The sequence below is a fragment of the Lissotriton helveticus genome, chromosome 5_1 (genome assembly GCF_964261635.1).
Source record: "Lissotriton helveticus chromosome 5_1, aLisHel1.1, whole genome shotgun sequence".
Lineage (NCBI taxonomy): Eukaryota > Metazoa > Chordata > Amphibia > Caudata > Salamandridae > Lissotriton > Lissotriton helveticus.
In genome coordinates, this window is record NC_136065.1 from 343,280,458 (window position 1) to 343,295,771 (window position 15,314).

The window sequence follows — 15,314 nt, forward strand, 5'->3', positions numbered from 1 at the left end:
GCCAGCACCAACAACTCCATGGGGGCTGGCTTACACTCACCCCACACACATCCAGCACGGATACCTCTGTGTTCTATGCTGGTCCTGAAGCCCCCGTGGTTTTACCAGATTCATTGCCACACCCAGTAAAAAGAGGCCCAGTAATTTTCACCAGGCGACTTGGAATCAGGTAGAGCAGTATTCCTCCCCTAAACCCCCTCGTCCACACAAGACTCCCTCTGCCATCTGCGCCATGGGACCGAGTACCTGCTGTTCTTCGAGCCATTGGCTCATAAAGAGTGATGAGCATAGAAGCTAGAATGGCTCTTTACACCACCTCTCTCTGCCCCTCTATCTAGCATGGACCCCCATCTTGGGGCGGCCTGTGCTCTTTAAAACTAACAACGTGTGCATGTTTTACCCTTTGCTGCTCGTTCTTTCTTCGAGCTCTTGGTTCAGATAACTGCTCGTGATTTCGTTAAATATCCTGTGATTATTCTGCCTGCTGGTATTAATGTTCGCCTTTTAATTCCTTTGATCTGAATTTCAGGGCAATCGGGAGATGTAGCTAGTCACAGCATGGGTGCCTTTCATCTCGTAATTTGACATTTGTCGTTTTGGTTCCGATTTGCATGTTCCAACACCTTTAGTGTAGCTTTATACAGTTCAGTAATGCCTCATACTGCTCTGCAGTGTCTGGCAGCCCGCCATAAAACGTTGAATGCAGTCTCTGCATCTAAAATTAAGGTTTAAGGTCCTGCGGTCTTATTTCAAATTCCCATTACTGGCTTTAATTGCAGTAATTTAGACTTTAGGTTTGTTTCAATTTATCTTGACGCTGCCTTGGCCATTTCTTCAAATTTGCATTCCCGAAATTTGCATTCCCGAAATAGAGCATACTTTGGAATTTTTAAGTTAAACGTGTCTCCTTCAGTCGTTTGTTTGGCTTGATTTTGATATATATACATATATATTCCTGAGAATTTCTCTCCTCCCCCACCCAACCCCACCCCACCCCCCCATTTGTCTCGTAACGTTTTTTTCCCTTGGTCAACTATACACCTCGTATGTTTGATTTCCATAGTCTGCAGTTTTTCCATTTTTAGTTCGCCACTTAATAAACATATTTTGTTAGATGCCACCTTTCAAGTTGCTGTTCGTTCCCCTGTGGTACTGAGCATCAATATATCCCTCACTTTAGAAGTGTGCCTCACTTTAGAAGTGTGCAGATTGCTTTGTCTGTGTTCATCACCAAGAAGCTCTTATGTACATCTTAAGGACATCTAGTAATTTGTGTGGTTGGCGCTCGATATCAACTTTGACATTTAAGTGTTACTATGTGTTGGTATAATGTATTGCACTTTTTATTATGCAAACCTGCCATTTTGCAAACCATCTAAACTCATCAGGTGGATTAAACTAAAGGACATAATATGAAATACACCACTGAACAGATAACCAGATGTTAATTGGTCACAAAGGGATCAAAATTGAAGGTGGAAAAAAGCAACACGATAGGGGTGTCGTATGGTGATGTTTGCATGTGATAGAAGTCCTGGAGACTGACCAATCAAGTGTAATGTGATTCTGTTAACTGGGTACAAGAGCAGAAAGAATACAGAAAACACGTTATAAGTTAGAAATTAGTGGAAAAGTCAGGAAATGAGAAGAAGGAAGGTCATGTGGGTTATGGTTCCATTAAGACACCTTCATGGCTAGTCACCTTTTCTCTTTACCTTTTGGTTTGTGCTAGTTTCCTCCTCTGGTCTTGGTTATGGGTATTGCTGTTGATCCCAGCTGCTGGAAAAAGTTCAAGGATGAAAAGTTACAAGCTCTGGTATGGTCTTTGGTTTCTCTCTTCTTTGCCTTCTTCCTCTCTTGAAGTTGTCTGTGCCGCTGTGGGAAACGTTGTCCAACAATACAGGCATTATTCATCTTGCTTCTTTTCAGTTATTATCCAGCCCCACTTACACTTTGATTCCTACTCCCCAGAGAAGGAGATGCGGTAGGAGGAAAAGTTGTTGTAATCACAGGACCCTCTCTGAAGATATTGATCTCTCAGTGAAGGTCAGTTAGAATATTTTGGCTCTGCATCACTTTCAGTCTAATTTACACCAGAAGACTTTGCTTCCTGTGTGGCAGGGACCCAGTTGTATTTTTTTAAAATCCATCTTGTTGAAGACCTGGCCTGAAAAACTCCATGACCACTAACATTAGACCCCTGTGTGTAAGCAGAATTCTCTACTAAACTTCTATAACTCTTGCTAGTAATCTTTCTATCTAAATTCATTGCTGCTTCTCTAGCGCTTTGAAGTTCTCTGTTATAAGCATCATGCATTTCAGAAATCAAATTGATTTATATTTTTACTTCACATTCTGATTGGATTTTCAGAGGCTAATAGTAACTCAAAAACATAGATTATTGACAAAGCCCTACTTGATCTCCTACTGACAGCGGCGGTTAAAATCATAACAACCAACTGGAAAAACACAGCCAAAGCCTCCTTCCCCCACTGGCTCAACTGGGTTTCTAATCTCAGGGGTGCCGATAACATCACCCTTGCATCCAGCCCCTGGCGCCCACATCATAGGAAACTATGGTCCTCACTTGACTCTCATTTCGATCTCTTCAAGCCCCCGTGAAGTGCCTATACTCTGCCTACCCAATCAACTTCTCAAAGTGTTAAAGGTGGGACGTAACACACCCTTCTGTACTGTATTTCTGATATAACATATAATAATATTTCTGTTTAATTGCTTGCTGCAATAAGCCTCTAGTGTTGTACTGATAGGATGATTTACTTTCTTGTTTCTTTTCTTTTCTCCCCCCTCTTATGTTATTCTTCACTTGTTCGATTTCATTTGTAATTATACCGCGAATTTCTATCTGCTCTTGTATGTACTGTTCATATCATGCCAATCTCTCTCAATAAAAATCTTTGTGAAATAAAAAAAAAAAAAACATAGATTATCATTCAGAACCATACCTCAAATGACTATACTGGCCCTAGTGCTATAATACGGAGTGATGTCTGTGTTTGGATTAAAGTAGATCAGAGTTCTTGACCAATGGTATGTCTAAAATATATATGCAAATAGAGCCTATTTGTTGCCTGTAAAAATAGGCAGTGCACTTAAAAATGGGAAAGTTCTACCCAATTAAAATCCTTGGTTAATCCTAGTTAATGGTTTAGCAGACTCGCATTTATGTTCAGATGGAATCTTGCATGTCCCCCACACCCAACCTCAGTAATAATTGATTTATGTATTTATTTTGTAGCATTTTTGAATCGTGAAAAAACCCACAAAAAAGCCGATATTGCCAACCATGGTTACCTGGTTGCGTTAGACCTGGTCAAAGTCAAGGTAAACACTCATGGAGCATGGGTCAGATGCAAGGACCAGGTTCATTTGGTGGAAAGTTTACCTTCTGACTTAGAATATTATACTGGAGAATAAGTGGTCATCGAGTTGTCGGCAGGGCAAGCTAGATCCGAAGTTGGGCTCGGTGATGGAGTGCTGTTGAAGTGTGGGATCCCAGTGTGATTGTCCTCAAAGGTGGGAAAGCTCTGAGCGGGCAAAGTCCAGAGTCCATTCCGAGGAAGGCGTCCGTGTTGATTGAATGGCTCGGCGTCAGTCTTGTTGAAGCTAGATGAGGCCAACCAGGGATGCTTCCGCAACCGTCCTTGTCGACTTGGTTCTTCAGGCAGAAAGTTGGCAAAAAGTTTTTAAGTCCCACTTTTTGTGCAGTTTGGGGACCTGGGGAGTACACATTAAAACCAGCCAAGGGTCTAGGACCAGGGGGACCTTGGGGTTAGGACTTACTCCAAAATTGGCCAGCACAGGTCCATTTGAAGCGGGTGAGCTGGACATTTGCAAGGAGAGATGCCTCCAGAAGCTTGTTGTGTCGCTGTAGCTCAAAAAAGGAGGTCAGCCGAATGATCCTTAGCGTCCCATCTGGGGTCCTGGGTTCAAGGTAAGCAGGTCTAGTCTTCTGTCCGGTTTCCTCCGATCTTCACAGGTCCAGGAGTGTTCCAACAAGAGGTCTGTGGAGTTTTACTTTTATGCCCAGCACCAGGCTGTGGGTTGGGAACAATCCTTTGTCCACCCCGTAAAACCTGTTCTGGTCAGTTCCTTTTCTCCTACTAGGTTTGATGCCAGCCTGACTAGAGACAAAGGGGATACAAAAAGTGATGGATGGAATGCTTGAATGAATCTCAGCCACAGGTAATTACTCAGTTTGGATCCCAGCTATATGTTCCGGCTCAGGGAGGATCTAGCTTGGCAGTTTAGGCTGGTCTGTTCTGAATGAAGCAGGGTCAAGACTGATTTGCATATATCTGGGTCCAAACTGAGGTGACATGGTGTGCATAATAAAGATGGATTGGGATGCTGCCCGGCGCATTTACCAGTAGCTGAGTTTAATTCAAGCATTCCACCCATCACTTTTTGTATACTTTGGTGTGTTGCCCTAAGTGGGATGGGTGTGCCCAGACGTGGGTCCTATGCACACTCCGTCACTGGAACCACACTGTACTTGGCTGTTGAGCCCATAATTAGGGCTACACCAATCTTGAGCTGGTTGTGTTCCGGTACAGGGAGGACCTGACTTGGCAGTACGGGCTCAACTGTTTTGACTGGAGCAGGCTCAAGACTGATTTGCATTTAGCTGGGTCCAAACTGAGGTGACATGGTGTGCAAAAAATGTGATAAATTGGGATTCGGCCTGAGTAATTACCAGTGGCTGAGATTAATTCACGCATTCTATCCATCACTTTTTGTATACTTTATAGGCAAAGGGGAGGCAGGCCTAAGTGTGAGCTTCATCTGCCAGTGACAAGGTAGGCATCCTTTGAAGCCGAGACAATGGCTTTGCTCAGCCCATCCAGGCCATCCTGTCAAGGGACAAGTCCCCATTCCCACACTCAGAGACTCTTGTCGACTGTCAGGGAGCGATACACATCTCACTATGGAAGTACCATCCGGTATCAAGTGCCAGGTTGCAACGGAACACTGGCAGGCAAACCAGTGTTAACCTATGTGAGAGCCAGTCATGCCACAGTGAGAAACAACTTTGGAGGTTTTTAAATGCCAGGATATGTAGTACATTAAATATAAATATACATGTCCTAATTTTTAAATACCACTCTCTGCCATATGGGCTTACAGAGCCTTCCTTAGGTGTGATTTATAATTTTTGAAAAGGAAGATTTAAGCCTGGGAAAAGTTTTTTTGCCAGGTCGAAATGGCAGTTTAAAACTTCACACTGAGGCTGCAGTGACGGGCCTGGGGACATGGTTAACAGTGCTACTTTAGTGAGTGGCACAATGAGTGCTGCAGCCCACTAGTAGCATTTAATTTGCATGCCCTGGATACATGTGGTGCCATTTATTATTATTAAATCAGTCAGCTAGGAGCATGCCATTTTTAACATATGTAGAGAGGAGCACTGTACTACTGATTAGCAGGAGTAAAGCATGCAGTGTCAAATGGCTAGCAAAAATAGGTTCAGCATAAGAAGGTAAAATCTGGGGGAATACCACACAAAGATCATTTAAAAAAACAGCCCAAATTGTACTGCAATGTTTCTTTTTCAAGTGATGGGCCAAACAGTATCAGAGAGTGGGGACCGCCTTCTCTCTTTCTCAAGGAAACCTACTTCCTCCTGAAGCCCATCTTCCAAATCTCTTGCAGCCATTTGATTTTTATTTTAAAACATATTTTATTGGGGTATCATGCATCACATTGACATATATTTTGTTACTTAGCTGTATACATTTTTCAATAGTGAATGTCATTTTACAAATCAGCTTCATGCTTATTCTAGTTCCGTGTTACTTTGCACATCCAGGAAGAGCCATTTAATGTAATGAAATTATTTTCCAGTGCCTAGGGACGTCTCACCTTCTGTGCCCATATTTTGAATCCTTAGGTACATAAATCTGTGGGGCATAGGTTCCACTTGGTTTTGGTGAAGCTGGAAGGTTGTGAACATTAAGAGCGTACTAACCAGAACCTAGCTAGTACCTTGGGGTACATGATTTAAAGGGAAATTCATAGGTAAGATTGACACTTTTCTGGGGTTTCACTCTGGTAAGGATAAATGCATAGTTCATGTATCACATCGGCAGACAGGCATCCCAAGGATTTAGCAGTCTAAAATAATTGTAGAAGTTGAGAACTGAGCACGCTAGACAGATGATTATACAACTGTTTTGGTAGGCCAGTGGGGCAGGAACCTCAACCAATGTGGTTGATAGCTGTTTTGACCTCTCCGAACTCTGACAGAGTTAGATCGTTTCGGAGATTTACCATTAATTCATCTCCCATCAGCCAGGTTCTGAACATTGTCTTCTAATATTCCGTAAAGACCTGAACCACCCCTAAATCCTGGTGCACCATCCGTCCCTGCGCAACCTCTGTCCTTTGGCATATTCCACCATCCCTATCCTTCAGGCTGCCTCTTTGTGCGCTTAGCCACACAGTCCGACTCCTAGCTTTGTTCCCGATCCTAGACAGACTCTTTTGTAGTTTAACATAGTGTATGCTAGTGGCATCAGTGACAGTTTCTCTGTTTTCATCTTTCATATGTTCTTGTATCTGTGGGTCTCCTTGAAATTAGCGGTGGATAAGTTCCTTTCCACCGTGAAGAGCGGTTTCGAGATCCCTGACCACCTCAGCTCATTGCCTCTTTTTATAGGTGCTGTTAGACATCCCCTGTGCCCAGAACAAGTTTATAGGAATCTCACAGATTCCCTGCTAATTCCACTGACCTCTTATTTTCTAGAAGGAGGGATTGAAGTGGATGGGTATTCCGATATGGAGTGGTTTCAGTGGTACCATGAGTCCAGTTTCCATATCTCACAACCACTTCTGCGTTCCCCAAATGTCAGCTAGAGGAGAAAGTGGAGTAAAATCCCTTTGACCAGGAACTCCTTGCATAGAATTGGCAAAATCATTTGAACGGGCAGTTTATAAATAGTTCCTGTCCTTCTAGACTATCAGCCTAGGCACTTAGGGGCATATGTATCATCCGTTTTTTTAGTCGCAAACGCTGCGATTCGCAAAAAAACTGTGTTTGCGACTAGAAATTCGGAAAATGCGATGTATGATTAAAATTGCATCGCAAAATTTGCGAATCCTTAATTTTGTGTCAGCATTTAAGGAATTGCAAATTGCGATTCCTTAAATGCTGAGACAAAATTAAGGAATCGCAAATTAACACCAACATGAAGTTGGTGGTAATTTGCCATTTCTTTCACAAATGCACTTTTTGGCATTTGTAAAGGTGCCATGTGGCGCACATACATGCCCTTTGGCCATGGCGCCATACGCGCACATATGTTCATTTCAGGTGTTCATCAGGGTGTCCTTATGACACCCTTGCACCCTTGAAATTATTCTCAATTTACGATTCTCAAATTGCGGATCGCAAATTGAGAATGACTTCACATTCATTCCTATGGGCCTCCAGGCCCATAGAAATGAATGGGAAAGTATTCCTTAATTGCGATTTCACAATTTGCTAATCGCAATTAAGGAATATTAAGAAATAGCTAAAAAGTTGCGATTTTCTTTACATACATCCCATTTTGCAATTCTCAAATAGCGATTTCTAAAAAATCGCTATTTGAGAATCGCAAATGAGGGTGTTGATACATATGGGCCTAATTCTTTCAGACACAGGGTCGCTGAATATCTTAACTGGTACCACCTTTATCACTTGGTCCCTCCTCTGCAGCCCGCATCAAGGAGAGGCAAGAGCCTCTTGCAGCAGTCTCCAGTTTACATCCTCAGGGTGAAGTGGAAGATGGTAGTTTGCGCTGTCCTTTTCAACAGACCTTCCCCTATTCTACCATATCATGTACTTGCACGACCAAAGGGTGTAGCAGAGGGAGTTGGGGACATCTTCCAGCCTTGTTTGCTGCTACCATGCTGCTTTATGTGCATTTTCTGCCGGGCTTGATGTTGTTGGGTTTGCGAAGCCACTGTCTTCATGTCAACTGGGTCTCTGTCCGCTTCAATCCACTCTCCACAAGGAAGAGCCCTCACTTAGAAAGTCTAGCAAAAGTTTATACACCCGTAACCTCAACATCCACAATCAGAGGCTTTGGTATGCTCACCACAACTTACAGCTAATTTGGGGAATGGTGTGGTGCAGGTCAGAAAGCCATATCAGAGCAGAGGTCCTCACAGAACCCGATTGCACAGGTGTGTCCAGAATCAACTGTTTCATTTGTAGATTCCAGGACTGCCCTCCCTCAGCCCAACTTGGGGCAGGCCACACATTGGGGATCACCAGGTGATTTGTAAACTCTAAATTAAGTGGCCCAGTTGCAGTCCTTCTGCCAGCATCCCCATGGAGGAAGGTTAAAAGAAATTGTCTTAATTTGGTTCAGCATCAAGTGCTGGAGTGTCACCCAGCCTTGAATGATCACAAGAATCTTACCTAAATGTTAAATGTAATTTTAATACAACTGAGCATAGCCATAATATTTGTGATAAGAAATAGCCGAGTTATGGAGGATATCCTCAGGAGGTTCGCCAAAGAGGTTAAACTGGGCTGTTTAAAATTGGATCCTTATGGTAATCCTAGTATATTTGGTCTATCTAATCTTAAACTAAAACTAACCAAGGCATCTAAGTAATTGTTTGTGAAGAAACTATCAACAAATTCTACTAGAGCAGAGGAAAAGAGACTCAAACGTATTCTCACGCACAGTATCAGGAGTATCTGTTCTCCCTCTTTTAAATGTGACCAAGTAGAAGGCGCAAAAGAAGAACATTCTCCTCCCTGTTAGTGTTCATTATTGAAGTGGAGCATCCAAAATATATATTTCACAGTAAAAGCATGTACATTTGTTGTTAAGGATTATAATCATAGTCTTTGGGAAATCAGATATCTTTTTAGGATGATCAGAAGAATATTCTCAAGGAAGAAAAGACAAACATTGGTGCAGCTGCACAGTATGTATGTAAGACTCCGAAATGGATACTAATATAGAACACAGAAGAACAGAGGAAGCAATAGTAGTAGATGCATCATCTTTCTCAAAGAGAAGACATTTAGGTCCAATTTAAGGAAGAGGACACATTAGTGGTCATTGTCTTACAGTGAAAATATCTAGAAACTTTTTCTGGTAGGCCGCCAGGCTTATATGGAAATCCTTTACTGTCTACTTGTTTGGAAAAACTGGAATGTTGTTATATCGGCGCTTTGTGCTTTTATGGAGTCTTTGGTACATCTAGTAAGGCTCCTTATTGCTGCTTAACTCCACTTCCATTGTCTTGTATATGTTGTTTTTTCTTCCCTTGAACACTATGTTGAATACCCTCCTCCTTTCTTGTAAGAATTCTTTTCGAGCATTCTGTGTCACGCCTTTTAACATTAATAACTGTATAATAGTGTTCTTTCTCTTAGGCTTTAGTATTATTTTGCTCTCATTTCCATCGTGCTAGGTAATGCAGTCAATTTTTCCAAAGCTCTAAAATGTAAGAGTTGATAGTTGCACACAGGTTTTGGCCTTTAACACTTTAACTCCTTGCATGCTGATGACGGCCCCCAGCCGTCATGCACTACGGCGCTCGTGTGCTGATGACGGCTGGGGGCCGTCATAAACCCGCCCACTTGCGATTTTGCCGCACAGGCGCAGAATCGCGGCCGCATGCAAGGGGTTAATTTTGTATGTACTATTTGAGAAATTAACTTAGGGGGCACGGAAGCATAAGATCGTCAAAATTTAAATAAATTGACGGTACACTACATAAAAGGTGAAGCCGTACAGCTCTGTCATTTGACGTTCTTTTAACATTTCACCACAATCATCGCAGAATGGGATTCTCCCTTGGTTGTAAGAGTAACTGATTGCGATTTGGCTCTTTGATGTGTTGGTTACAGCTCATTGTCCAGTAATTAGGAGACTGCCTCATTAAGTGCAGTAGCAGCAAACCCATGGCCTGCCACTCTGTGCTGACATAAGGAAGGTCGTAGTTGAAATTTCAAGTCTTTCAGTGGATGTGGGCTATCAATAAACTGCATATATGCTGCACTGCTGCTGAACTTGAAATTAGTGCTTCAAAGACCAGTGTCCCACATCATTCTGTAGTGGGTCTAAAAAATGTGCAGTACATTACTAGCTTCCCAATGTAATTTTTATTCTGTATCTGAATTATGACGTTTTCATCATGGTGGTATGTTCCACTCTTTTTATGATTTTAACAGATCAATAAAAGTATTTTACTAGCTTCCCTGAAATAATCTAATGCAACGTTAAAAAAAACCAAAATGACTAAATCAACAATGACTCTAGTTTTAACGAAGGCGCATTCATTATAATAATGTTCTTTAAAATTATTTTTATTGTTAGAACAAAATATAATATCACTAAGGTGAGTGCGTTATGTTGCACTTTTTTGCAGTAAAAGATAATATCTTATTGCCGTTTTTGTGTCGTACTAATTACTTTGAGGGCTCTTAAATACAGAGCCACATGCGTCTGAATTCTACATCATCAGATGGGAAACCTACATGTCTGCATTAAAGCCATACCTTTTAAGAAGTAAACTGTGTAGCATACCTGCCTCGTTGCTTGGGTGTCGTGTATAGCTCTTCTGGGCTCCTTCCTTTGGGCCTATTGGTGTTTTTGGACAGAGGCAGATTTCTCATTTCTGAGACACTGCTTTTCAAACTCAGCATGGCTGACAAAACTCCCTAAATGGTTAAAATCTATTTTTAGACTATACAAAACAAGTGCTTTTGTTGCAAACTCATTACTGACGATCCTGCAATTGGCAATCTACAGTGCACTTCAAGCTCGTCATGCAGCCCCCACAACCGCCCCAGCCCTCACCTCTACATTTAATACCTCCACAACCTCCAACTCATGTCCACATACTCCCTTCACCTACCAACTGCCATATCATTTCAGAGCCAGAACCCCAGTGTGTCCATCCCAATGTTGTGTTTCTAGAAGGCCAGGAGGAGAGGGAGTCACCCACATGGATATTGGTGAGATACATGGCCCTACTTAGGCGTCATTCACCCAACATGTGCAAAAGAACATTCGCTTGAACAAAACATTCTAGAGCAGAGTCACATTACATCCATGATTTTTTTCTCAGAAACCAGCTGGCATACAGTCCACATAACTTCTTTGGGGGTGCTAAAGGATACGGCACCCAGTGATTCAATACAATATTTCCATAACCATACAATCCCTGCCAGGCCTGCCCAGATACCTAGAGGGCACACTCAGCAAAGACAAAGGAAACTCCTTCCTGCAAGCTTTGCAGGACTGATCACTTTAAGAATTTTTCCAGAAACGCGACAGGCCAAACCAAGCCCAGATCTCCATGGAACACAACACAGGATGAGAGACCTTTGTACAGGCAAAACTGATGAAGAGGGGGAACACAACACAGGATGAGAGATCGTTGTACAGGCAAAACTGATGAAGAGGGAGGTCTTTGCTTATGTCTGTCCTCCCATTTCCCTAATGTGCAAACTGATTTCTAAAATAGAAGGGAAAATACAAATCATTTGTCGAAGTTCTAAACTACGTTAGGGTTCCATCATCCTACCATTGGCTACAGATAGTGTGTATAGATTCACCCTACATTGTTGGGACAGGTATGACACCATTATTATTGCTGAAGGCATGGTTCCTAAGTCCTTTGATACGCGCAACCTTGCATCTCAAGGGATTGCAGCCAGATCATTCTAGCTGCTAGAGTGACGTTCACATGGTGAAGTGCTGAAAAATTGATATATTATTGCTAGTGTTACAAGATTAAAGACTTGCAGCCGATTAAATCTCACCTGCACGTTATATGTTGCATTTGGATCATACTATTGTGAATAAGTGCATTTTGTGGTTATGTCTCACTACATTAATGTCCGGTCCACACCACTTTACACCAAGGTCACTATTGAACACTTAGCTCATGGGAGGCTTATTCTTTACCGGTTCCTGTAGTGACCATGCAGTTTCCTCCTGGGAGCCAAACAAAGATCTGTCAATATATGGGTTGTCTTTTAGAATCGATTCATTCAGCTGCTATCCGGTATGTAACACGCAATCCAGCATTCCTGATACTCATCTTGTTAGCAAGATGAGTCAGGGATAATCAGGGTTTCTTACACAAAGAACCTTTCAGTACATTATTCAAGGACAGTGCAGTACTGCAAACCAAATGTAGATTTATCCCTAAAACCACCGTGTTGGCGGGATGGGACACCGTCACTATTGCAACGGAGTTTCTTCTCCACAAGCAGATAAATTAAGCCCTCTGTTCTTAATTACAATCTATGTACTCCAAGAACGAATATTGCCCTTAAAACCACCCAATCTCGCATTCCTCCATTCTCATGCCTCATTAGGGAATTTACAAATTGCCTACTTGTTATTCAGCTTATGACATGATCTCTGTTATTCTTCATTCCTTAAACTACTGAGCTTCACCTGTCTCGTTACACGAATGCAACCTGCTGTTTTTCCGTACCATAGAATAGTGTATAGTTGTATTAGAATGCTCAGTCGAATAAAACATAATGAAAATACGTGTTTTGTGGTAAGGAAATTACTTGAATGAATGTGCGTGCAGCATTTTTTAATATGTATTCATGTGTTGTAGTAATTCCATCCAAAAGCCATTCCATTTGGTCAGATTGTGACAGGATTGTTTTATTTCTTTGACAGAGAGCATACTGTGGCCAGTGCAGCGAAAGGATATGGGGCCTTGGAAGGCAGGGCTACAAGTGTATCACCTGCAAACTCCTGGTCCATAAACGTTGTCACATACTTGTTCCACTGACCTGCAAAAGGCCTATGGTAAGTTATTTATGGAAGGAAGTTCTTGATTCATCTGTATCACTCCTTTTTTTATAAGTCTTTATTTCATAAAATATGTATTGTGCAATGCATAGCATGAGCATTGCCTTCACATATTTTTAAATGCTGTATCCACAATCCACCATTATCAATGGCTGATTGCTAGAAATACGTTCTTTGGTGCAGTGAAGGAGCATGGAAGGGTTCCTCAGAGGCTGGATGACAGTGCTTAAAGATTGAGTGGCCTTGAGGTGTTCATGGCTATTTAGCTTTTACAATACTGGGGGTCAAAGAGGTTTACCCATCCGTGCCACAATTTCCTTAGGATAAGCTCTGCAATGGCAGATTAAACCTTTCAGTAACATACCATGGTAGCAATATAGAAAGTTTCACTGCTAAATGTAAGCCATGGAGAGCACAGACGTCATTCAATTAGGTTTTAACTTCTAAGAAACCTTGGGAAGTTTTAAGACCGATTGTGGTGCTTGGAGAGGTTGTTGACCTTGTAAGTGTTGACATATCCTCATTGGACTCCTTCACCTGTTAATTTTCTGTGGTCCTTTTTGATTCTCTCACTTGCTGAAATTTAGAGTTTCATGAAAAGCATGGTGCGGGCCCTGGTTTAAGAAGAATTTCTGGTTGATTTAGCTGTGGGTTTCTATTCTCCTGAATACTACTGTCTGGCTGCACCAGGAGATTTGTACATTCCTGTTTTACCCATTAACATGCTCACTTTTAGTTAGTAGGTCACGACCCACCCACAGACTCCGTTTCAGGGTTAGACCTTTGCTTAGATTTCAGGGATAAATGGAAATGGCCATGGTTTAGATGCCTACAATGGGGTGCAATTATTTTTTTACCGTAAAGTGGATCATAAAAAAATGTCCTCTGAACTTAAGGCATCCCAGGAATGGTATCACAACATGACCATGTGACTCTACCGCTCGCTTCTTCCGGTTTAGTTTTAGCAATAATGCATTTAAAACTTGTGTGAAATGAGTACTAAATAATGACTGTTAATTTATAATGTTATTTACAATTGAAAGTTGGCAGAAAGCATTGGTAATTATTTTGTCGAAAGCGTTCCAATCTTGCAATGATACATCAGGTTTAAGATGCTATTTTGTAATGTATGTTAACATATACATTGACACGGTGCTGAAGAGGTGGATTTATCTGTACATTATGTTCTTCTGATTAGCTGCACTTCCAACTCAAACCTCATTTATTCTGTCTGTGTCCAATCACAGCTGTCTTTTCCACATTACAGATTGATATTTGTAATGAGGAATACTTGGCTTACAAGGCAAACCAGGGTTATCTTAATCTACTCCATTCCTTTCCAAGCGTTTAAGAATCACTAATTTGAATTGATTCAGTTTAAGTGTGTGAAGCACTCAAATCCTCGTGTGTTCATGGGAATTAATTGATTTAGTAGATTGTGTTATGCAGTAGCCTATTGAGTTTTGAAGTGTTTTGTTCTTTGTAGTGTGCAAATGTTTGGAGGTTCCAAGCAGAGTGGTCACCCAAAACTAGCGATTAGCTGTTAAAACTCCTGAAGCAGGGCATAGACAATGTACGAGATATCTTGTTCAACAAGATCTACTTGTTGATAGGACAAAGCTTTTGTTTGCTCTTCTTATGAGTTTTTGTGTTTGTAATCGTGCATTCCATGTTAAATTGTTTTCTGTTATATTCTTGTGCTCAAGGGTCCCATTTTTGTTGATAATAGAGCGGTTTTCTTTTTTCATGTTACAAAGGTGGGTACAGTTGTAAGATTCTACCCACCTTCGTAACAAGTAAACACAAAATATCATTATGTTTTGTATTCCATGGTCAAAAAACAATTCTGAACATAATACAATTGATAATTATATTGCAAGTAGATATTTCAGAAATTTGCAATCGAATCTCTGGCTACTGGCCTTTCAGTCTTTACCAGCAGTTTCAAAATAATACAAATGTAATAGTTGGTTCTCCCATTCTTGCTCATCAGGAAGAACGCGATATAAATCCTTACGGCCAGTAGTCCTATTAGCTGTTATCATAGACCAAAAGAACCGTTCTCTGTGCAAATGTTGAATTAAAGCTGTAAAGCGGAGCCTAATAAGTCTACTTGAGGGTTCAGTGTTGTAGCCTATTAGAGAACTAAGCTTTATAAAATATTTCCATACAATTTGCTCTTGAACCCAAGAGTAAACATGGGGTAGAATATAATGGTCTGTTTCCCCATGGCAGCTGAGACACTTAGAATGTGTTTTTCTTCCATTTTTATTATTTGGAACAAGTATATAAATTAACAATTGCTTCAAAATGTTGGCGTACGTGTCGGAATCAACCTAAACAGGTTACATTTTGGCAATGAAATCAATACCAGTTCTTGCAGCATCTCTGCCCGACCCATTATGCATGTTATAAAAACATTCTAATGCTTGTAAGAGTGTGGATTCATTATCTGAAACATCCCAACCGCAGAGCGATTGCTTTTATTTGCCACACATTAGA

The 15,314-nt window shown here is 41.3% G+C and overlaps 1 protein-coding gene across 3 annotated transcripts in view; it reads left to right on the forward strand.

Moving 5' to 3' along the window:
• The window catches only part of PRKCZ (protein kinase C zeta), an 865,288-nt gene that overhangs the window by 593,264 nt on the left and 256,710 nt on the right, over window positions 1-15,314 (forward strand). For all 3 annotated transcript variants that reach the window (XM_078642457.1, XM_078642458.1, XM_078642459.1), the window contains one exon: window positions 12,678-12,809. In XM_078642457.1, the coding sequence (XP_078498583.1) occupies window positions 12,678-12,809 (132 nt within the window). The remainder of the gene's footprint in view (window positions 1-12,677; window positions 12,810-15,314) is intronic.